At 42.1% G+C, this 24,577-nt stretch overlaps 1 protein-coding gene across 4 annotated transcripts in view; it reads right to left on the reverse strand.

Annotated features, from left to right (window-relative positions):
* Positions 1 to 24,577, reverse strand: part of CDH4 (cadherin 4) — a 1,168,269-nt gene that overhangs the window by 411,660 nt on the left and 732,032 nt on the right. For 2 of the 4 annotated variants that reach the window (XM_087889045.1, XM_087889044.1), the window contains exon 3: positions 12,749 to 12,813. In XM_087889045.1, the coding sequence (XP_087745171.1) occupies positions 12,749 to 12,813 (65 nt within the window). Of the gene's footprint in view, positions 1 to 12,679; positions 12,814 to 24,577 lie in introns of all 4 variants that reach the window. The other 2 variants (XM_087889043.1, XM_087889042.1) reach the window with 1 other exon arrangement.

Consider the following 24,577-nt stretch of genomic DNA (forward strand, 5'->3'; position numbering starts at 1 on the left):
AGGCTCTGGAGGCCTCGGTTTCCGGCTTTCCCAAACTTCTGGTAGGCCCGTTTTTCTTCCTCCCCGAGCCTCCACACTTATCTGCATCCAATATGGGCTGCGTGGGGACTCCTGGGAGGGGCGGGGTGGGTGGGGCCAGCCAGGAGTAGGATTTGAGAGTTCTCTGAACTACACAGAGTCTTAGCTAGAGCTTCTTCCGAATGCCTAAAAACCCCTAGCAGCCCACCCCTGCAAAGAAGCTTCTTGGATGAGAAGTGAAATATTTTCAGAAAAAAACAAATCAAGAAAATTTAGTTGCCTTTTGGAAAAGCACTTCCGAGAAAACCATGACCTGGTTGTTTGAGAATCTCCATAGACATTTTTTCCTAAGCAAATCGCAATATATATCGCTTCAGATATATGCCTTTATAGCCCTCTCTAAGAGGTTTACAGAGTCAGCATATCACCCTCCCAACAATCTGGGTCCTCATTTTACCCACCTTGGAAAGATGGAAGGCTGAGTCAACTGAGCTGGTCAGGATCGAACTGCTGGCAGTGAACAATACTGCATTCTGGCAAGATTCTTGTAATATAGGTACATAGCAATAAAGCTTCTTGAGACTATTCCTGAGTGGCTCTGGCTGCTTTCGCCTGACATTATGTGAATGCAAGAAGTATTTTGCAAGAGAAAGGCTGTCTAGCAAGACCGTCTAGGACAGTCAAGGCAAAGGAGAATGGGTTTGGACGATTAGGTGTGGTGAAACAAAGCCAGAAGAGAAGCAGCAACCAATCTGCATCACAGAATCACCGAAGCGGAAGAAACCGTTTATATCATTTAGTCCAACCCTGCAGGAATCCAGATTAAATCACCCATGACTGATGATGCCCCAGTGTCCCTTTGGAAGATCCAAAAGGCAAATCAGGCAACCTGACTAAGAATTAACCAGCTCATCAGAGCTAAAACAAACCAAGGTCAAAGAACAGACAATAGAGCTGCAAAACGTTGCTGATTGAGCAAGGTTCAGTAGAGATAGATACCCTCTTTCTAGCCCTTTCTGCTTGATCTCTCTCTCTCTCTCCCCCCTCCCTCTCCCTCTGTGTAGAATAGAATAGAATAGAATAGAATAGAATAGAATAGAATAGAGTAGAGTAGAATAGAATAGAATAGAATAGAATATTATTGGTCAAGTGTGATTGGATACACAAGGAATTTGTCTTGGTGCATATGCTCTCAGTGTACATAAAAGTATGTGTGTGTTTCTGCATGTGTCTGTGTGCAATGCAGAGGTGGTATTCACTTACTTTCCCTACCAGTTCGCAAATGTGAGCACACGCGTTCGCTCGCGTGTGCCACCTACACGCATGTACATGGCCTTCCATGCATGCGCTTTGCTCATACATGCGGCTTGCATGCATGCACGCGGCTTCAAAATGTGCCTAAATAGGACAGCATAGCGCCAAGGGCAGGTGGGCAAGCCCCCCAGTGATTTCCGCTACCGGTTCGGGTGAACTAGTCCGAACCGGCTGAATACCACTTCTGGTGCAGCGGTGATCCCAGTTGGGGAAGAATGGAGTAGAAGTTTCTGAGGAAGGCTGGTAAAGAATTGGCTGTTATAGTTAAGACTTGACAACCACTTGAGCGAACAAAGATAAAAGATGGAGTATTTTGTATCAAAGGCACATGTGCTAAGAATGCATATATAGAACTGGACATTTGGAAATAACAGAACAGAATAACAGAATTGGAAGGGAACTTAGACCAACCAGGGACACTGAGATTCTACTCTAGCTGACTCAGGAATTCTGGGAAATGGAAGTCCACAACTCATAAAAAGGCCATGGTTCCCCTACCCTTGCTTTAAAGCAAAGGGGGAAAAAGTCGCGATGCGTCATGTGATAACAACATGACGACGCGAGTTTGACATCCCTGCTTTAAAGGAACATTTCTTTTACAAACAGCTCTTGTTTTACTCATACACGCAGGAAGCTTTTAATACAGCGAAAGTTGAGACTCCCACATTGATGACACACACCATATTAAAGTCTATATTCTTGTCATTAGTCTTGTTTTCCTCTGTGTTTTCCACTTCCTCTAATATACTCTAATATACACTAATAAGGCTTTTAAGGAAGAAGTGAGGTGAATTTTAAAGAGCCACAGTTCTCTCCATCTTGAAGCAGAGTTCAGTTTGTATTCGTATGATGCGTAACCCCAACACAATATTTTGCTAAATCAAAAAGGCACACTACAAGTAGCCCTTGACTTACAAGTCCAGTTGAACCCGAAATTTATGTTGCTAAGCGAGAGACTTGTTAAGTGAACTTTGCCCCATGTTACAACTTTTCTTGCTACATTTGTTAAGTGAATCCCTGCAGTTGTTAAGTTAGTAATAACATAGTTATTAAGTGAATCTGGCTTTTCTTGTTGACTTCGCTTGTTAGAAGGTTGTAAAAGTCGATCACATGATCCCAGGATGCTGCAATTGTCGTTAACCTGAGTCAGTTGCCAACTGTCTGAATTTTGATCACATGACCATGAGGATGTTGCAACGGTTGCAACTGTGAAAAATGGTCATAAGCCATTCTTTTCAGTGCTGTTGTAAGTTTAAATGATAACTAAACAAACTGTTGTTAAGGCTACCTGCAGCATGTATTCCTTTTGTAGCAGTGGTGAAATCCAATTTTTTTTTTACTACCGGTTCTGTGGGGGTCTTGGTGGGTGTGGTGTGTCTTGGTGGGTGTGGCTTCGTGGGCCTGGCAGGGGAAGGATACTGCAAAATCTCCATTCCCACCCTACTCCAGGGGAAGGATACTGCAAAATCCCCATCCCCTCTCCGCTCCTGGGGGAAGGATATTGCAAGATCTCCATTCCCATCCCACTCTTGGGCCAGCCAGAGGTGGTATTTGCCGGTTCTCTGAACTACTCAAAATTTCCGCTACCGGTTCTCCAGAACCTGCTAGATTTCACCCCTGTTTTGTAGGGATTGGAAAAAATCCTAAGTAGTTCACAAGAGCAAGATTTGAAGCAAAACAGGTTCCGATACATGAGATATAGGACATAAAGAGACAGGATACCTCAATGCAATGTCAAAATGCATTACAATGTAATCTTCCTACCTTAATGAATTACTTTCATTTCTAACCCCCTACAATCTTTATCCTCTAAAATTGAGGTGATAAATAATAGCTTTAGCCATTTAATATTGCCCAGATGAAATTTAGTTGGTCTCCAACCAAATTTCCAGACTGTGACCTGCTTTCTGTTCTTTCTAACTCATGGTCCTTGGAGAGATAGCGCCTTCAGATGATAGCTAATGTATAGATCCTACAACAGATTTATTTATTTATTTATTTATTTATTTTATTCAATTTGTATACCGCCCTTCTCCTAGTGGACTCAGGGCGGTGCACAGCCAGAACTAAAACACATGCCAATACAAATTTTAAAATTATTAAAAGAATTACATAGCTGGCCCAATTTAAAACAATTCAATTAAAACCCAATGACAATTTAAAAACTAAAAAACTAAAAAAGACTAAAAAAGGGGGAGGGAGTTCACTCCAGCCCTGCTTGATGGAAAAGAAAAGTTTTCAGGGCACGGTGAAAGACCCGGAGATCCGATATCCTTCGTATATCCGGGGGCAAATCGTTCCAGAGGGCAGGAGCTGCCACAGAGAAGACCCTCCCCCTGGGGGTCGATATTCCAAAGATATAATCATTTTATTGGCCTCGCATTTTGTAAACATCTCATGTTTTCTGCCGTAACAAGTAGACAGAAATCATGTTAGCCAAAACACTATTTTGTCCTCACTTATCGTTGACCCAGGCCACTAAGACTCGGCAATGTTCCAGTTGTTCAACTATAGTTGTGCAATGTTCTAGTATCATGGTCCTATATGTTAAAACGTTATCTTGTTTCATAGACTGTGGAAATGATCTGGTTTTTTTTTTTAAAAAGTGAGTAATTATTGTGTCAGGTTTCCCTTCTTCCTTAGCCCAAGAGGCTTCCAGTTCAAGGTTCAAGGATGATCATATTTGGAGATTTACTCAAGTACGAATAAATTCACAATAGTATTCACATTCTTACAGACAATGTGACCTTACCATTTAATTGGCCAGGATAAAAGAATAATAGAATAACAGAGTTGGAAGGGACCTTGGAGGTCTTCTAGTCCAACCCCCTGCTCAGGCAGGAAAACTTATACCATTTCAAACAAGTGGTTGTCCAATCTCTTCTTAAAAGCCTCCAGTGATGGAGCACCAGTGGTGAAATTCAAATTATTTTACTACTGGTTCTGTGGGCGTGGCTTGGTGGGTGTGGCAGGGGAAGGATACTGCAAAATATCTATTTCCACCCCACTCCAGGGGAAGGATACTAAAAAATCCTCATTCCCTCCCCACTTCTGGGGGAAGGATACTAAACAATCCCCATTCCCTCCCCACTTCTGGGACCAGGCAGAGGTGGTATTTGCTGGTTCTCCGAACTACTCAAAATTTCTGCTACCGGTTTTCCAGAACCTGTCAGAACCTGCTGGATTTCACCCCTGTGGAGCACCCACAGTTTCTGGAGGCAAGGTTAATTGTTCTAACTGTCAAGAAATTTCTCCTTAGCTCTAGTTTGTTTCTCTCCTTGATTATTTTCCATCCATTGTTTCTTGACTTGCCTTCAGTTGCTTCAGAGAATAGCTTGACCCCCTCTTCTTTAGGCAGCCCCTAAAATATTGGAACCCTGCTATCCGGTCACCCCTAGTTCTTTTTTTCACTAGACTAGACATACCCAATTCCTGCAACCGTTCTTCATACGTTTGAGCCTCCAGTCCCCCAATCATCCTTGTTGCTCTTTTCTGCACTCTTTCCAGAGTCTCAACATCTTTTTTATAACATGGTGACCAAATCTGGATGCAGTATTCCAAGCATGGTCTTACTAAGTCTTTATAAAGCGGTACTAATACCTCATATGATCCTGATTCTATCCCTCTGTTAATGCAACCTGTATCACAATATCTGTTAGAAGGTTAGAGATAATTCCTACTAAATTGAGTATTCTCTCTGGAGTAAGTATTTTTTGTCGCACTATATCCAGTGGTGGGATTCAAATAATTTAACAACCGGTTCTCTGCCCTAATGAATGGCTGGGTGGGCGTGGCCAGGGGGTGTCCTGCAACCCTGTGGGAGCAAAAATGGGCCATGGGGGGGGGGACGCACGCCCTCCCCACCCCCTGTTTGGGGCCTAGTAGGCCTCCTTGCACTTACCTGGGAGCCAAAATGGGGCGCATGGTGACTCCTGGAAGGGGCGGGGCAGGGTGGGGCCAGCCAGCAATTTAACTAGGAGCCTTGGTAGTATAGTGGTTTAGTGCACCCTGTTATTAACACAGCTGCCTGCAATTTCTGCAGGTTCGAATCTTACCAGGCTCAAGGTTGATTCAGCCTTCCATCCTTTCTAAGGTAGGTAAATTGAGGACCCAGTTTGTGGGGGCAATAAGCTGACTTTGTATAAATATACAAAAGGATGAAGGCTATTGCTTAATGCATTGTAAGCCGCCCTGACTCTCTGGAGAAGGGCGGCATATAAATCAAATTTAAATAAATAAATAAATAAATAAATAAATAAATAAATAAATAAATAAATAAATAAATAAATAAATAAGTAAGTAAGTAAGTAAATAAATAAATAAATAAATAAATAAATAAATAAATAAATAAATAAATAAATAAATAAATAAATAACTACCTGGTTCATCTGAACTAGCCCAAACCGGCTGAATCCCACCACTGACTATATCTAAAAATAAAATAAGCAAAGGGAGCTAAGATCTAGTGTCAGTCTTGTACAAAACAATCACACTCTTTTTTTTCAGTCAGTCTTTTAGGAGGGAAACATGGAAAAAATATAGCTTTGGAGAAAAAAAAAATAAAGGTTATGGATTTGCCAACCTTTAAGCATGGGGTTGAATTATGCTTTGGGGATTGTGTGTCTGTTGGAGGGACAGGAAATATTGTACAGGTGAAAGAAAGAATGGATTCAATTAAATAAAAACATATCCAAAAACTAATGTCCTAGAGTGACAAAACTGAGACTAAAAAGAGGTTGGATATCTATCTAAATCAACTCTGAAGTACTTCCAAGAAAGAAGAACAAGTCTTAGACTTCAATATAATTGAAAATTTGCAGTGAATGCCAGAACAGCTAAGAATACAGGTAGTCCTCGACAGTTCATTTAGCGACCGTTTGAAGTTACAATGGCACTGAAAAAATGACTTATGACCGTTTTTCACTGTTATGACCTTTGCGGCATCCCCATGGTCATGTGCTCAGAATTCAGAGGCTTGACAACTGGCTCATATTTGTGACAGTTGCAGTGTCCCAGGGTCAAGTGATCATGTTTTGTGACCTTCTCAGAAGCAAAGACAATAGGGAAGCCAGTGGTAAAATCCAATTTTTTTTACTAGCAGTTCTGTAGGCGTGGCTTGGTGGGTGTGGTTTGGCTTGGTGGGCGTGGCAGTGGAAGGATACTGTAAAATCCTCATTCCCGCCCGCTCCTGGGGAAAGGTTATTGCAAATTCTCCATTCCCACCCCACTCTGGGGCCAGCAAGAGGTGGTATTTACCGGTTCTCCAAACTGCTCAAAATTTCCATTACCAGTTCTCCAGAACCTGTCAGAACCTGCTAAATTTCATCCCTGAAGGAAGCCGTATTCACTTAACAACCATATTACTAATTTAACAACTGCAGTGACTCACTTAATGACTGGGGCAAAAAAGGTCATAAAATGAGGCAAAACTAACAACACATGTTTCAATTAGCAAGATAAATTTTGGGCTCAATTGTGGTCACACATTGAGGATTATCTATATTTCTGAATTAAAATAATTATGCAAGGAAGAATAGAGGCGGGTTCCAAATGCAAGAATAGAAAAAATGTTAAACTGTTAACAGCAAATACTTGAAAGCTCTTATTTCTGCCAAAAGAAGCATTGCGGATAGTCCTCAACTTATGACCACAATTGAGCCCAAAATTTCTGTTGCTAAGTGAGACAGTTGTTAAGTGAATTTTGCCGCATTTTGTTAAGTGAATCCTGCTGTTATTCAGTTAGTATTTATTTATTTATTTATTGGTTCAATTTATATGCTGCCCTTCTCTGGAGACTCAGGGCGGCTTACAATGGGTTAAGCAATAGCCTTCATACTTTTGTATATACCTGCTTAGTAGGGCTTTCGGCCCTCCCTAAGCGGTGTTCTTTTTTATACAAAGTCAGTTTATTGCCCCCACAATCCGGGTCCTCATTTTACCTACCTCGAAAGGATGGAAGGCTGAGTCAACCTTGAGCCTGGTGAGATTTGAACTTGCAGTAGTTTCAGGCAGATGGTGCTATTTAACAGCACTTTAGTCTGCTGCGCCACCAAGGCTCTTGATTGTTAAGTGAATCTGACTTCCCCATTGACTTTGCTTTTCAGAAGGTCGCAAAAGGACCCCAAGACACTGCAACCTTCATAAATTTGACCCAATTGTCAAGCATCTGAATTTTGATCATATGATCATGGGAATGCTGCAGTGGTTGTGTGAAAAACAGCCATAAATCACTGTTTTCAGTGCCGCTGTAACTTTGAATGATCACTAAATGAAGAGTTGTAAGTCAAGGACTACCTGTACACAGGTCAGACTGGAAGGGTACCCAAACTTTGGCACCCGCCAATATTCATCATTCTCTTATTCAGAATCTACAAACAAAGGCATATAACATAGGCATTTAAATTTGCAGAAGGATGTTGTGTTTAACTGTCCATGATGTAGAGATTATGTCAGCCTCTATTCATTTAGTGAATAAGAGAAGAGAATTCTCATTAAATCTTACAGATGAAATCATCAAGTTGAAATGCAACATTATGTTTTTCACTCCTAGACTTACATTCCTTGAATTATCCAATTCACCTTTAACATAAAGCTCTCTGGTTTTCTATCCACCTGGCATACATGTATGTAGGAAATTCCATTATTTACATATCTCCTCTGAGAAGATGTATTTGTCAATTCTGAAGCTGGCCTAACTGAGGCCATCTTTGGGGCTTCAGTGTTGCCACAATGGAGATGAGGATTAGGGAGGGGGGGGTAATAGAGATAGCTGGGGGGGATTTGTAGCCAAAACAAAATAGTTTCCTCTGGGAACCAAGCAGTGGTGAGATCCAGCCAGTTCGCACCTATTCGGGAGAACCGGTTGTTAACTTTCTAAACAGTTCGGAGAACCGGTTGTTGGAAGAAATCTTATTTTGTTTTTTTCCATTTTAAGGGCTAATCCTGTAAGGAAGGCAGGAAGGAAACATTCTGGTGTTGTTTCTAGCCTAATCTTTATTGCTATGCTTACAGAAACTGCCTCTCTGGTTAACCCTTATTACATTGTAACAGCTAAGGCGAAGCGCCCATCGACCTGAGTGACGTTGAGTTGGCCACACCCACACGGTCACATGACCACCAAGCCACACCTACTCAGCTGGTCATTAGGGCAGAGAACCGGTTGTTAAATTATTTGAATCCCACCACTGGAACCAAGGACATTCCCACAGGTGGCTGGAGAGAGGAGGAGTGAAATTACCAAGCAACCAGACAGAGCTTTGATTGGACTATGTGACTGATTGTTTGGGAAAAGGGGGAAAACATTTACTTTTAATTAAGTGAAAACCACGGGAATCATTAGTCAGTTTTCACCAATCTGTGCCAATCTATATATATAAAAGCCAAATACCACTCACTCATCAAGAAATCTCCAGAACCGTAAAGCCTACAAACTTGAAATTTGACACATATGTTCCTCTTGGCTTCTAGGTGCCCACTAAGAAGGATTTTTTGAAATGACCAACAGATCATTAGTATTATATCTACAGTATTATATTCACATGCTCTAATGCTAAGGAGTTAGACGTTCTACTCCCCTGACCCACCTGAAAAGAACTCCGTTCCAACTGCCAGTTGCCTTAGATTAACACCTCTGATGCTACCCCTTCGCTAAACCGGGTGTGGGCGTGGCCAGCGCATGACTCATCTGGCCTATGGGCTGGGGCATTCTACTCCCCCTCCCCCTCTGTTCCAACTGCCAGTTACCTTATATTAACACGCTCTGATGCTACGGAGTTACACATTCTACATTAAGTTTCAGGCTTTAGGGGTCAATTTATCAAGTCCGATCACATAGTTTCGTAGTGAAGCAAGGGCGTCCAGCTAGTATGATATATCCAATAAAACTGTTCTTTAAGGAATCTACCTGCTTTTGAGTTCTGTTTGCTATGGGCATGTTATTTGGAACCCTGACAGTATTTTTATCTTATCTTTATCTTTTCTGAATCTCCACCATCCCATTTCCAGTAAAAGGATAGGGCCACGATACGATATGATGGCAGCCTCCGTGCTTTCACAGATACCCAGGAACGAAAAGCTACAGTCGTAGGATTCTCATTGGAATACATTATCCCTGAATGAGGTCGTAATTTAATGTAGATGCACTGGCATAAAACAATTCACTCCCACACTTTTATTGAAAATAATTTATGAAGTCACCTCCTACAACTATCCTTTGCACTCTGCCAGACAAGGGAGGTTTCCTTCAGCTTAGTTCAATTGCTATCTACCCACTCTTGAGCAAGTGGAAAGATAATATTGCCATAAAAGATGATGCTACCACTGGCCATCTCTATTTTGCTTCAAGAGTATCTGTTGCTGCTGGTGGTTGTATCTGAATTTTACGTGTGAAAAGTACAACCAGAATTGGGACCAGAATTTCTGTTGCTAAGCAAGGAAACAGCAATAGCACTTATATACCGCTTCACAGTGCTTTACAGCCCTCTCTAAGCAGTTTACATATTGCCTCCAACAATCTGGGTCCTCATTTTACTGACCTCGAAAGGATGGAAGGGTGAGTCAACCTTGAGCCGATGAGAATCAAACTGCTGGCTGTCGGCAGAAATTAGCCTGCAATACTGCATTCTAATCAGTTTGCCACCACAGCTCTCAAGGTGGTTGTGAGCTGTGAGTTGTCAAGGTAAATGAGTTGTGCCTGATTTTACAGCCTTTAATTGCCACAGTTGTTAAGTGAAACACTTGGTTGTTAAGCATTGGCTTTCCTCATAGACTTTGCTCGTTGGAAACTTGCTGGGAAGGTCACAAATGGGGATCCCAGGATGTTGCAATCTTTTTCAATGCATGTTGGCTGCCAAACACCTGAATTGTGATCGTGTGACTATGTGTTACGGGTGCTCTATCACTGGAGGTAGTTTAAGAAGAGATTAGAAAACCATTTGTCTGAAATGGTGTAAGGCAGTGATGGCTAACCTTTTTGCTGTCGCGTGCCAAAAGAAAAGAGCCTTGGTGGCGCAGCAGACTAAAGTGCTGTTAGATAGCACCAGCTGCCTGCCATTACTGCAAGTTCAAATCTCACCAGGCTCAAGGTTGACTCAGCCTTCCATCCTTTCGAGGTAGGTAAAATGAGGACCTGGATTGTGGGGGCAATAAGCTGACTTTGTATAAAAAAGAACACTGCTGGGAGGGGGGGGGGCGAAAGCCCTACTAAGCAGGTATAGACAAAAGTATGAAGGCTATTGCTTAACGTATTGTAAGCCGCCCTGAGTCTCCGGAGAAGGGCGGAATATAAATCGAACTAATAAATAAATAAATAAATAAAAGGGGGGGAGAACATGGGGGGATTGTGCATGTGCCCATAATTCAATGCCCCATGCCCCCGCAGGCATGCGCCACAACCCGCCTGTGCTCCCTCCCATTTTTGGCACATGATGGCAAAAAGTTTACTGATGGGCCCGGTAGTCCCGTTTTTCACTCTCCCCGAGCTCCAGAGGCTTTCTTGGAGCCCGGGGAGGGCGAAAACGGCCTCTCCTACCCCCCGGAGGCCAGAAACAGCCCATTTCCCGACTTTTGGTGGGCCTAGAAGGCCTGAAAATCAGCCAGCCGGCACCCGCATGTGCGCTGGAGGTGAGCTAGGGCAACGTCTTGTGCCCACAGATATGGCTCCACATGCCACCTGTGGCACACGTGCCATAGGTTCGCCATCATGGGTATAAGATTTCCTGAGCAGGGAGTTGGACTAGAAGACCTCCAAGGTCCCTTCCAACTCTGTTATTCTGTTAAATGTTTATTGGGGAATGCTCTGTCCCACTAATCAGCCAGATCGTGGACTAGTAAGATAGGGGAGTTCCTCCCTAAAGCAGGATACATGCTCCCACTTTTTGATTAGTGCAATTTATGTCTTTTATTTTTATTGGCTTTGATTTAAAGAATATCCAACTCCAGACGCCTCTGGGCGCTTTACATAATAAAAAGGCAAAACAATAGAAGACCAACAGAAACAGAAGAAAATTTTGATTCTGAAGGCTTTGTCTACAGGTAGTCCTTGAGTTACAACCATTCATTTCGTGACCATTCAGAGTAACAATGGCACTAAAAAAGGGACGTACAACCAGTCTTCGGACTTGAAATCATTGTACCATCCCCATAATCATGTGATCAAAATTAGGGTGATTGGCAACTGACACGTACTTAACATGGTTGCAAAGTCCTGGGTCATGTGATTCCCCATGTGCGATCTCTCCAGCAGGCTTCGAACAAACAAAGTCAAAGGGGGAAGATGGATTCACTTAGTGACTGCAGTGATTCATTTAACAACTGCAACAAAAACGCTCAGAAAATTCTTCTTTTTATTCTTAGCAGTGCGAACACTGGTTCTTAGAGCCCTGGTGGTGCAGTGGTCAGAATGCAGTACTGCAGGCTATTTCTGCCGACTGCCGGCAATTCGGCAGTTCGAGTCTCACCAGCTCAATCTTGACTCAGCCGTCCATCCTTTCGAGGTCGGTAAAATGAGCACCCAGATTGTTAAGGGGCAATAGGCTGACTCAGTAAACCGCTTACAGAGCACAGTAAAGCCCTGTGAAGCAGTGTATAAGTCTAAGCGCTATTGCTATTATTGTGGACATACGCCGGGGATCATCCGTAGACAATGCCTGGCTGGCTTTTCTAGAAAAGCCAGCCAGGCTTTTTGTTTTTTTCTAACTTTGTGTCCCTTTGGTTGTGATTTCTCTCCCACCAGTTGTTGTGGCCCCGCCCTCTGAGCCTATCTCATCGGAGGAAGAAGGCTCCGAACATGAGGGAGAGGAGTCAGCCAGGCCTCCCTCTCCAGGCCCCTCCCCTCTGGCACTGCCTCAGGTGACGGCCGAGGAAGGGGAGATTGGCCAGGAGCCAGGTGTCTCTGATGAGGGCGAGGAAGGAGAGCCGTTGTTCCTGGATGCACACCAACGAAGGCGTGATAAACGGTTGCAGCAATTAAGGAGGCGTGCTAGGGATTAGAACTGAGTCACTGGACCACACCCCAGAGACTATATAAGAGAGGGTGGTGGCTGGTAAAAATCTGTGACGAACAAAAACTAACTCTGGCTAGTCACTTGAACAACGTCTGAAGCTGCCAAAGGGATATTGTTTTGCTGGATTATTTGCAATGCGTATATAATTTTATGTTATCTGTTGCAGTAAAACTCTTGGCAGACGGTGCTTATATTGTTGCCAAGTTTGAGATAACGACCTGTGTGCGTGCCAAGTACTTTCTTAACCCTCGGCTGGCTGTGTTTGTGTGTGTGTGTAGACGGGGACAGATCACCAGTAACCTGACCAAAGTTTCCCATCTTTCTAGAACCTCCCAAGTCATTACCGTAACTTTTGTCTGCTCCAAAGGTGTGTGCACCTGTTTGGTGGGGTAGAGAGCTCTGCCGTTCCTCACCTTGAAGTCCAAGTTGGCACTTTCGTACGGCGTTCCTTTGCTCTCCGAACAGCCGCTAACTTTCACTGGAAAGGAAGGCAGAAGAGATAAGGATTAATCAGGCTGTTGTTATTAGCATTATTAGTGCTATCAGTGTGCTTATTAAGTGATCAGTGTGCAATATTCTGAACGGAGGAACATAAGCAGGAAGAAAAAAAGAAAAACTAGATCGGTCCCTCCTGTGAGAATTTACAACCTACATTTTGACATTAGAGGAGAGAAGAGGATGGCAGATGGATATTAGCTCTGTATTTGCTTTCCACTGGATATGAGAATTTAATAATAAGCTATTTTTCACACATTCTAGCACAGAACTAGACTGGCTAGGAGGAGAAGGTCACCAGACACAGGAGTCCCTTTCCGTAGGTCCTCAGATCCTAAATAGGTTTTTTTTTTTTTTGCACTTAGCAAAATATTGATATGGAGCGGAACTCTTATTACAAGGTAGTCCTCGACTTACAACAGTTCATTTAGTGACCATTCAAAGTTACAACGGCACTGAGAAAAAGTGACTTATGACTGTTTTTCACACTTACAACCATTGCACGGTCGTGATCAAAATTCAGATGCTTGGCAACTGACACTTATTTATGACAGGAAGGGTGTCATATGATCACTTTTTGTGACTTTCTGACAAGCAAAGTCAACGGGGAAGAGTGATTCATTTAATAACCTTGCTACTGAGCCGCGGTGGCGCAGTGGTTAGAGTTCAGTACTGCAGGCTACTTCTGCTGACCACCGGCTGCCAGCAGTTTGGCAGATCGAATCTCACCAGGCTCAGGGTTGACTCAGTCTTCCATCCTTCCAAGGTGGGTAAAATGAGGACCCAGATTGTTGGGGGCAACATGCTGACTCTCTAAACTGTTTAGAGAGGGCTGTAAAAGCACTATGAAGCAGTATATAAGTCTAAATGCTATTGCTATTGCTACTAACTTAACAACTTAAGTGATTCACTTAATAACTGTGCAAAAAGTTGTAAAATGGGACAAAACTCACTTAACAATTGCCTCACTTAGCAACAGAAATTTGGGGCTCAATTGTGATCATACGTTGAGGATTATCTGCGATTGACTAATCTCAAATACAATTCCTCTTTGCGGGGCATATTCTGGATTTGCAATCACAGTATAATAATAAGAGTTTTTCAAATCTCATTACAGAATGCATGAATGTGGAAAAATTAGAAAAAAAAAGGCGCTTGCAGTAATGACCAAGTTCATCTTTTCCTGCTCGGTTCTACTGTGTATAAAGAGAGCTTTAGATTAAGATTGTTGTTATAATTAGAGCAGGGTGTGACATATTTCACATACTGATTAGATTTTATGAAAGAAATTTATATAGCTGTCCAACTCACACACACATTGACTCCGATGGCTTACAACATTAAAAGATCACAGTGTAAAAACCTATAATCCCCTCACCTGTCCTAGCACTGGGGAACACTTATTTACGACACAATTTTACTGTATACCATACTTTTCGGACTATAAGACGCACTTGACTATAACAGGCACCTAAATTTAGAAGAGGAAAACAACAACAACAAAAGTTTTTGGCCTATCTTTTTTCGGGCCTTTTCCAGTCTTTTTTTGGCCTGCTTCCGGGGCTTTTTTCAGCCCATTTTCAAGGCTTTTTTCAGCCTGTTTTGGGGGCTTTTTTGGGACTGGTTTTGAGGCTTCTTTTGCCCTGTTTTCGGGGCTTTTTAGAGCCTTTTTTTCCTGAAAAAACAGGCCAAAAAAAAGCCTCAAAAATGGCTGAAAAAAGCCCCCAAAACGGGCTGAAAAAGTCCCCAAAACAGGCCAAAAAAAGCCTTGAAAAAAAGGATGAAAAAAGCCTTGAAAATGGGCCAAAATAAAGGCCTGAAAAAAGGCCCGAAAACATGTGGAGGCCAAAAAAATGGCTGGCAGGTGGGTGGGGCTTTGGCAATATTCGGTCTATAAAACTCAGAAACATTTTTGCCCCCTTTTGGGAGACAAAAAAGTGTGTCTTATAGTCCAAAAAATACAGTAATGGCTGCCCAACTCGCACACAAGCAATATGGTAAAGAAAAAGTAAAAGAAAGAAAATATCTGTCTCTTACTCTTGATCTAACCATAGGAAAAATATGTCCATGTACTGTGTTTCCCCAAAAATATGACCTACCCTGAAAACAAGCCCAAGTCCGATTTTCACACCTGCGCCAAATATAAGCCCTACCCCTAAATAAGCCCCAGTTAAGCCCTGCCCACCATCTGGTTGTACAAGGTGGGGCGAGACACATGCATAAAAATCAAGTTAGGGTGGGGTGGGTGGAGCTGCCCCATGTGCCCCGCACCCACTTAGCTTAGGACCACCATAGACAGGCTTCCCATGCCCTGATACCTGTCGCACCGCTGCCTGACTTCTTCTACAGCTGCTTGTGACTGGATGCCATGTGGCATGTCACGGCAGTGCTGCCGCTCATGGCAGGACACCGCGTGGCACATTGCAGCGGTGCTGCCACTTGTGCACCCAGTGCACAACACATCATGCAGCCTCCTACCACAAGCGGCAGTACTGATGCGACAAGCCATGTGGCGTCTGACCGTGAATGACCACAAGTGGCCACAAAAGAAGTAAGGCAGTGGCGCAACAGGTGTAGGGGCATGGGAGGCCTGGTTGCAGTGGTCCTAAGGTAAGTGGGTAAGACATCCCCTGAAAATAAGACCTGATGCTTATTTGGGGCCCCAAAAAAATAAGACACGGTTTGTGGGATCCTTGATGCTCTCTGAGCTCAATTGTTTTCTCTGTCAGCAAATCCCACTACCTTCTCGCCCTGATGATGTTATCTAGTTGGGTAATGAAATGTCTCTGAAAAAGCAACCAAGCTCGGAGAAAACAAAGAACCCCACGGTTTAACCCCGAGCTGCAAATAGTCTCTTCTATTGATGTATGTGTGCCTATGTGTTATGCACATTTTTTAATAGTTTCCCGCAATCCAACCAGCACACAAGTAAATAATTCAGCAGGATTCATTTATATAAGAAACTTCTTTATATACAATAATATAAAGCATGATGCATGTATATAATACCAATGCAGCAGAAGCCAGAACCAGAATTCAGATGCCAGAAACACAGAAGCTATATAATACAGAGGCAATATAAGCACAGAAGAAATATCACAAAGCAACTCTTATATACAAATCAGTCAAGCTAAGCCATGCCCAAGCTCCAAGCCGTTTGAGTCACGGTCCCCATTGGCTGACCTGTTACCATGTCTATTCCAATTCATGAACTCTCACACACTGACAATATTGATTTAGTAATCCCACTGCTATCTTTGGCATGGCCCATCATTAAGCCATTGTTTTAAAACCAGTTTGGCCACAAGCAATCCTCAGAACCAACCACCTTGCCTATTTCTGGCTTAGATTATGAAGAGGTAAGTCCAATTCCCAACATGCTATTCAACAAAATACTTACTGGATTATTTTGACAAGCGACAATGAAACAGATGCCCTGCCTCTGGGCAGCTGAGAGGCAGCTGATTAGCCACTCAGGAAAACAAGTAAATGTATTAGGTAATTCTTTGATCATATGGAACACAGCTCTGAGGCTCAATACTTTGTGCACAAAAACAGGTCTTAGATTAAGGAAATCCTAAACAGGAGGTGAGAGATGGGACATGGTGGCTCAGTGGCTAAGACACTGAGCTTGTTGATCGAAAGGTTGGCAGTTCAACAATTCAAATCCCTAGTGCCCTAGTAACAGGGTGAGCTCCCGTTACTTGTCCCAGCTTCTGTCAACCTAGCAGTTCGAAAGCACTGAAAAAATGCAAGTAGAAAAATAGGGACCACCTTTGGTGGGAAGGTAACAGCATTTTGTGCGCCTTTGGCATTTAGTCCAGGGGTGAAATGGGGCTGGTTCGCCCGAACCGGTAGTAAAAAAAGTAAAAAAAAAAAAGATCAGCTGAGAGACACGCAATCATTGGAACTTTTTTGTTTTTTTACTTTTTAAAGCATTTTTAACTACCGGTTCCAGAGAACCGGCAATAAAAAAAATGCTTAAAAAGTAATAATAAAAAAAGTTCCAATGATTGCGTGTCTCTCAGATGATCTTCGGAACTTTTTTTTTATTACTTTTTAAGCATTTTTTTATTACCGGTTCTCAGGAAGGAAGGAAGGAAGGAAGGAAGGAAGGAAGGAAGGAAGGAAGGAAGGAAGGAAGGATGGATGGACGGAAAGTAAGAAAGAGAAAGGAAAGAAAGAAAGAAAGACTTTCATTGCCTGGACATAGCATGTCTTATAATTGTGTTTTATTAACCGGATGTGTGTTGTATGAACTTGTACAAATATTTCTGAGCATAAGCGAAATAGAGTCCATACCCCAGTTTGCTCTGCTTGAATTAACTTGCATTAGACCACAGGTAGCTGGAACAGGCCTTACGATATTCAGCACACGATATTCAGTGAGGCATCATAATTGAATTAGGCTTTTAAAAACAGACCTTAATGATCTGAGGGAAATGTGTGAAGATAATCATATCTGAACTGAATTTTGGAAAATCCCCAAGATGAGAGCTAAGTAGGCAAGATGTTCTTGACAGGGGACAGTTCTCTTTTTGAAGACTTGGCCCAGGTCAATAGAAAGAAGAATCCATCCAGAAGACACTGTCTATCAGACAAGAAGGCGAGTGTCCTTTTTTATATGATGACAAGTACAGATCTACCAACTGAGTCCAGTTTGATTTGAACGTTCAAGTCATTTTGGAAAATCAATGCAATTGAAACATCAGTATTAGCTTGAATCAGTAAACTGGACTGAATTCAATTTGGATCAATTTAGACCATTATAAGGCAACGTGCCTGAATGAAAAATCACTGAATTAGACCAAATTGATTTGGATGTATCAATTTAAGCATTGCGGTTTGATATTCCAAATCTTTCTAATGCTGAATATTTATGCAGCTACAGTAATATTTCTGTATTTCCAATTAAATTCCCATTTCTAATTTTGCTTCTTTACACATAGCTATCTCTATGCATGGATACATTCTCACCTTTTTTTCTGTACCGCATCTGAGCAAATTCTCTTCCTTTTATGCTACTGAAGAGGAAGCGTAACAATACAAATACAAAATCATTTTATACAAATCTATTTATCTATTTGAAGGAGGATAAAACCCCCTGAAGCCATCTTGTGGCTTCATTAGAACTTGAGAATAGGAATTGTCCAACACCCCTTCATTGCATCAGCAGTCCAAACTTCAACCAAACTTAGCTCAGACAAACTCCTAGGATTTGAACATGGCCCCATGGGAGTCTGACAACAAACATGTTCTTGCACAGGAACAGGAAGTTCAAGTGCTAAACCCAAGAGAAGGTATAAATACCCCCTACTCTCAATCCCATGTGGTCAGTTGCCCAGAACCACCCATATGCTTCTGCTTCATCAATAAATGGACCCTCTTTCCAATCAGCCTCCAGACTCCATTTTGTCTCCAGTGCTTTTCTCCCGGCTTGGAACTTGAACCAAATGGATATTTTTTCCAACAATACAGACAAGAGAACATGTACGGACGGTTGAGCTAATTTAGAGTTTTAATTTATTTTACTCCATTTTCACATTCTTTTCAGACCATTCTGATACATGTGGTTTCTCTCAATGGTGTCATAATTCTCTAAAATTGTTTTTAAATCTTGACCTTTGTGACTTTGTGCATGGAGGATCTAGATTCTCTGCTATAGTTTAATGACAGCTTTCATATTTCTGACATAATCATACCAGTGTCAGCATTCCAGAAAACCACCTAGCTCCAAATAAAGACTCTGAAGCAAGCATTTTCAAAGTTCGATTTACTAGAATAGGTAAACTGGCACATCTGGGAAAACCCGAATCTGAGAGGTCTGGGTTTTCCCTCAGTAAATCAAAACCCCCAAAACCATCCCCTCACTCCTCAGTCGATCACATGCTCCAATCAACCGCTGTCTCATCTCGAGACATCACTCCGACCACTCCTTCTCCAGATGCAGGATCGCCCTGACCTTGACCGACAGGAAGAATGCTATTATGTCTACAGACAACCCCTCTACTAAATCCCCCTCCTACTTTTCCACACATGAGAAGGTGGCAGCATGGAAGCTTCCGGACTAATATGGCTTCCAAAGCTGACAACCAGATGTAAAACAGTTCCATTGATCTATATAAAATCTAGGGCATACACCCATTAAACAAAAAAAAAAAAAAAAAAAAACCCTAAGTTACTGGCAGCTCAGTTTTGTATCCAGTCCATATTCATATGAGAGAGGGAGAGAGAGAGAGGGGGGGGGGAGGGAGGGAGGGAGGGAGGGAATGTGTGTGCTCCAGTTTGGTAAGTTTGGGGACTGTTGAGAAGAGATCAGATGTGGTTTGGTGTGAACAAACAGACAGACTCCAGATCTCTCCTGGTAAATAGACATGTTTATTCAGCTGAACAAAGGTGGGTCCTCCCATAAGATGGGAAGAACCCTGAATACAGTTTGAAACAAGTATACATATAGATTTCTGACTTTGACGTAGTTGTACAGATAGTCCTCGACCTACAACAGTTCATACAAGCATTCAAAGTTACAACTGGTTGAAATATTAATAGCTCCGGTTGGTAGTTATATTGTTGGATTGAGCTCCGAGCTTGGCAATTTGGTTGCAAATATTTCATCACCATTCAAGGAGATATCTTCAGTGCACTTTGGATTGTGTGTGTCTGGGGAAACACTGGACTTTAAATAACTTTCTGAGTCCTGGTTTGGTTTTGGGTTGTATGATTGGCGGGCTGTAGTCAGAGTCCTTAGCTGTAACATAGAAGTTACAACTGCACTGAAAAATGTGACTTATCATACTCATCCATCACAGATGCTGCTGAAAATACTACATTAGCAGGGATTTGACTAGCTACAGTAGAAGTATAAACAGTTCCAATCCTATGATTCTATCCAGGCAACGTGATGGTACACCACCCATGGAGCTTTATTTGGCTCAAAGTCTGAACAAAGGCAGAATGGTAGGATGAGCCCTCACTCAAGATCCAACACAGGACAAAGCCATTAAGCCACAATAGGAATTGCCCAACACCCTTTCAGAAGACAAACCTCTTCATTGCATCACCCCAGAGCAGTCCAAACTTCAACCAAACCTGGGAGCTCAGACAAACACCTAGGATTTGCATTTCCTCTTTTGCCTATAGAGCCAGCTATAATCCCTACATGACCCCATAGGAATCTGACAACAGCCAATAGAATACATGTTCTTGCACAGGAACAGGAAGCTCAAGTGCAAAGCCCAGAGAAAGTATAAAATCCCCTACTCTCAACTCCATTTTGTCAGCTGCCCAGAACAACAAACCCCGGTGGTTCTGCTTCATCAAAAAAAAACATCTTTCCAATCAGTCTCCATATTTCCAATATCTTTCTTCCGGCTTGGAACTGAACCAGATGGATATTCTTCCAACAATTGACAAGGGGCCCTTTTTTCCCAGGCTTTAATCATTTCCCTGGCTATCTATGTACCTGCTCAGCCAACAATCTTAGTAGATGCGAAATTGAATGTATGTCCTTGTTCGTTGCAATATGAGAGAATCAATGAGTTTGGGTCTCCTCGTCTGACCGCTCGCTTGTGTTCTTGCAAGCCTGTTTTGGAATTGCAATATCGATTTCATAACAATATTAATATTATAAAGGTAAAGGTTCCCCTCGCACATATGTGGTAGTCATTCCCAACTCTAGGGGGCAGTGCTCATCTCCATTTCAAAGCTGATGAGCCAGCGTTGTCGGAAGATTTTATTTATTTATTTTTATTTGATTTGATTTGATTTGTATGCCGCCCTATCTCCATAGGACTCAGGGCGGCTCACAATAATTATCACAACAAAGATGTCTCCGTGGTCATGTGGCCAGCATGACTAAATGGCAAAGGCACATGGAACACTGTTACCTTCCCACCAAAGGTGGTCCCTGTTTTCCTACTTGCATTTTTTACGTGCTTTCGAACTGCTAGATTGGCAAAAGCTGGGACAAGTAATGGGAGCTCACCCCACTTCGCGGCACTAGAGATCTGAACCGCCAAACTGCCGACCTTTCGATCGACAAGCTCAGCATCTTAGCCACTGACCCATCGCATCCCTAAATATAAATTTTAAATATAATTTATATAATAAATATAATATAAATTAATATTATAGGCCATTATAAATCCAGGTGTGCTAGATTTAGCCACTGGATCAACTCAAACATCTGTTTTTATTTTTCTGTAAAAAGTTGGAATAATGAAAGAGTTTCACCAAATCGAGTAACCGATATCTGTTCTAAGGCATCCCTATTTCTTTTGTATTCCATCCTTCCTAAACATCCCTTCTTATGAGGTGAGAGAGACCTATTGACTGCGGGAATGAAATACATTTTTTACAGATGGCAAAGTTCATGTATGTGATGCTGGGATGAGAGGAAGGTATGTTTTGATATTTTGGCGTGAGGATCGGCCTTGAAAACCTAAATAAAATAGACACATTATTATTTTTGTAATTCTCAGCTCAAAACTATTTGTTTCTTTTCCTTGCCAACTATGACCTGTAAAATCATTTCATTTCCCTTAGTTATTTTCTAGAAGAGAAAGAGAGAGAGAGAGAGAAGGAAAGCAAATCTTCAGGCTTATTTCTTATCAACTGCTGTTTTGCTGGAGATATTTATTTTATTTCAGGGTACAGATTTTGGAAAAACTCTGGGTGTTTTTATATCATTGCCCTTTAAAGCCATGGTTCGCTTCCTTGGATACATTTGCAGAGGGAGGAAAGGAAGCACATCAACATTTTAAATCAGTAAATCAAAATAAATGTCCCAGATAAATGCCATTACAAGCTTTCTACTGTATTTTTCAAATATTGGAAGAACGAGCGGCCCATTTGTGTCTCTGTGGGAACAAGCAATTCAGAACTAGTTCTGAATAGGGAAGATCAAAAATTGATCGAATAATCAGGTTGCATTTATCATACCACCATCAATCTGAATAGGCTGCCTTTATACCGTTTTGTTGTGCGCTAGTGAAGTTTAAAATCAGAATATATTTGCTTGGCGTATTAATACACAAATGTGACCAGCTTGTTAACGGTGCTCTGTGCCTGTATTGTATCCAATTGACCAAAACAATAGGTAATTTTACCCAGTGGTGGGATTCAAAAATTTTTACTACCGTTTTTTTTTATTAAAAAGTTTTATCAAGTATTACAACAATTTTTCCCCTCCCTCCACCCCCTGCTTCCCTCCTCCCCCCACCCCCCATCCCTCCTCCCCCCTCTCCCTCCAACTCCCCTCCCCCCACCCACCCACCCCAGACTTCCCAGGGCAAATACAGGGTATAACATTTAACAAACATAAACTAAAATATGCTAACTTTCTGTAGGCTCCAAACTCCCTCTTGCTCTTTAACTCCCCTTTCAACTAACAAAACATAATTCAAAAAGAAAATGTTGGTTTCATTCATAAGCTATTTGAAACTTTTTAGTCCGATATTTGTTTTGAATATAGTCAATCCATCTTCTCCATTCCGATATATATCTTTCATTTGAATGGTCCTTCAAGTATGCCGATATTTTTGCCATCTCTGCTAAATTCACTACTTTAAATGTCCATTCTTCAATAGTAGGTAAGTCTTCCTTCTTCCAATACTGCGCCACCAAAAGTCTGGCTGCTGTTATTAAATTTAAAATCAATTTAGTCTCTATGACCGTACAATCTCTAATTATACCTAACAAAAAGAACTGTGGAGTAAATTTTATCTTCTTTTTGAGAATGTTTTGGATAATCCACCATATTTTTATCCAAATGCCTTAATTTTTTTACATGTCCACCATATATGATAATACGTGGCATCATACGTGACATCTCCAACACTTAGGTTGCAAACTTGGATACATACAGGCTAGCTTTTTAGGATCTAGATGCCATCTATAAAACATTTTATAAAAATTCTCTCAAATTTTGGGCTTGCGTAAACTTTACATTTCTAACCCAAATTTTTTACTACCGTTTTTGTGCGCGTGGCTTGGTGGGCGTGACATGGCTCAGTGGGCGTGGCTTTGTGGGCATGGCAGGGGAAAGATACTGTAAAATCTCCATTCCCTCCCCATTCCAGGGGAAGGTTACTGCAAAATCTCTATTTCCTACCGATCAGCTGGAACTCGGGAGGCAGAGTATAGATTGGGGGGGGGGGGCAGGGCCAGTCAGAGCTGGTATTTACTGGTTCTCCAAACTACTCAAAATTTCCACTACCGGTTTTCCAGAACTGGTCAGAACCTGCTGAATACTACCTCGGATTTTACCTCATTATTGCTTTCTAAATGAGGGATTTTTCTCTTTTGTTATTTAGTTATACAGTAGTCCTCAATTTACAACAGTTCACCTAGTGACCATTCAAAGCACGGAAAAAAGTGACTTATGACCGTTTTTCACACTTACGACTGTTGCAGCATCCCCACGGTTAAGGGATCAAAATTCAGATACTTGGCAACTGATTCATATCTATGACGGTTACAGTATCCCGGGGTCATGTGATCCCCTTGTGTGACCTTCTGTCAAGCTAATTCAGTGGGGAAGACAGATTCACTTAACAACCGTATTACTAACTTAACAACTTCAATGATTCCCTTAACAACGGTGACCAAAAAGGGGCAAAATTCACTTAACAACTGTCTCGCTTAGCAGCAAACATTTGGGCCTCAATTGTAGTTGTAAGTCGAGGACTGTCTGTAATGAGGGAAGGTAGATTTTACCCACTTCATTGTCATAGCTGTCTTGATTAATTACTATTTATTTCAAAACTGATGGAAAATTGGTTTTTGCTATTAGTGCCGCCCATCTTGTCTGGTCTGTATTTTCCCCTTTTTATTGCCATTTGGTAAGTGGAAACTTATATTCTATGTCTGAAAACGTAAAAGTCTTACAAGCGTGACATTTCCTTTCCCAATCAATGCCGTTTATTGCAAAAACACAGGTTTAATGGCTCAGAGAAATAGGTGTTTTTGGATTCTGTTTTAAGCTGCTTCATTGAGGGAAGACAATGTTCCTGGGAAATTCTCTGCCATGTTTGAATACCATAAAAAAAAAGTTACAAAAGCAAAACATTGTTTGTGGATTGGCCTCAGAAACTACCAAGATCAATTGTACAAGGAAAAGATTGCAAAGACTGAAATTGTCTTGGGAAAGAGTTAACATTTGTTTATAGACATGCTTGCTTTAGAAATTGAAAATGGCAAGAGTTGTTGAGTTTTTTTCCCCTCACGTAGAAGTAGCTTTTACAGACTTCCTTCCTTCCTTCCTTCCTTCCTTCCTTCCTTCCTTCCTTCCTTCCTTCCTTCCTTCCCTCCCTCTCTTCCATTTCCTTCTTTCTTCCCCTTCCCTCCCCTGGCCTCCCCTCCCACTTCCTTCCTTCCTTCCTTCCTTCCTTCCTTCCTTCCTTCCTTCCTTCCTTCCTTCCTTCCTTCCTTCCTTCCCTCCCTCCCTCCCTCCCTTTCCCATTTCCTTCTTTCTTCCCCTTCCCTCCCCTGTCCTCCCCTCCCACTTCCTTCCTTCCTTCCTTCCTTCCTTCCTTCCTTCCTTCCTCCCTCCCTCCCTCCCTCCCTCCCTCCCTCCCTCTCTCCCATCTCCTTCCTTGCTTTCTTCCTTGCTTCCCTCCCTCCCTCCCATCCCTCTCTCCCTCCTTCCCATCCCATCCCATCCCATCCCATCCCATCCCATCCCATCCCATCCTCTCTTCCTCTCATCTCTTTTCTTCTCCTTCCTTGCCTTCCATTTCCTTCCTTCT

Source organism: Pantherophis guttatus, chromosome 3 (assembly GCF_059756535.1).
Source record: "Pantherophis guttatus breed Tessera chromosome 3, ASM5975653v1, whole genome shotgun sequence".
NCBI lineage: Eukaryota > Metazoa > Chordata > Lepidosauria > Squamata > Colubridae > Pantherophis > Pantherophis guttatus.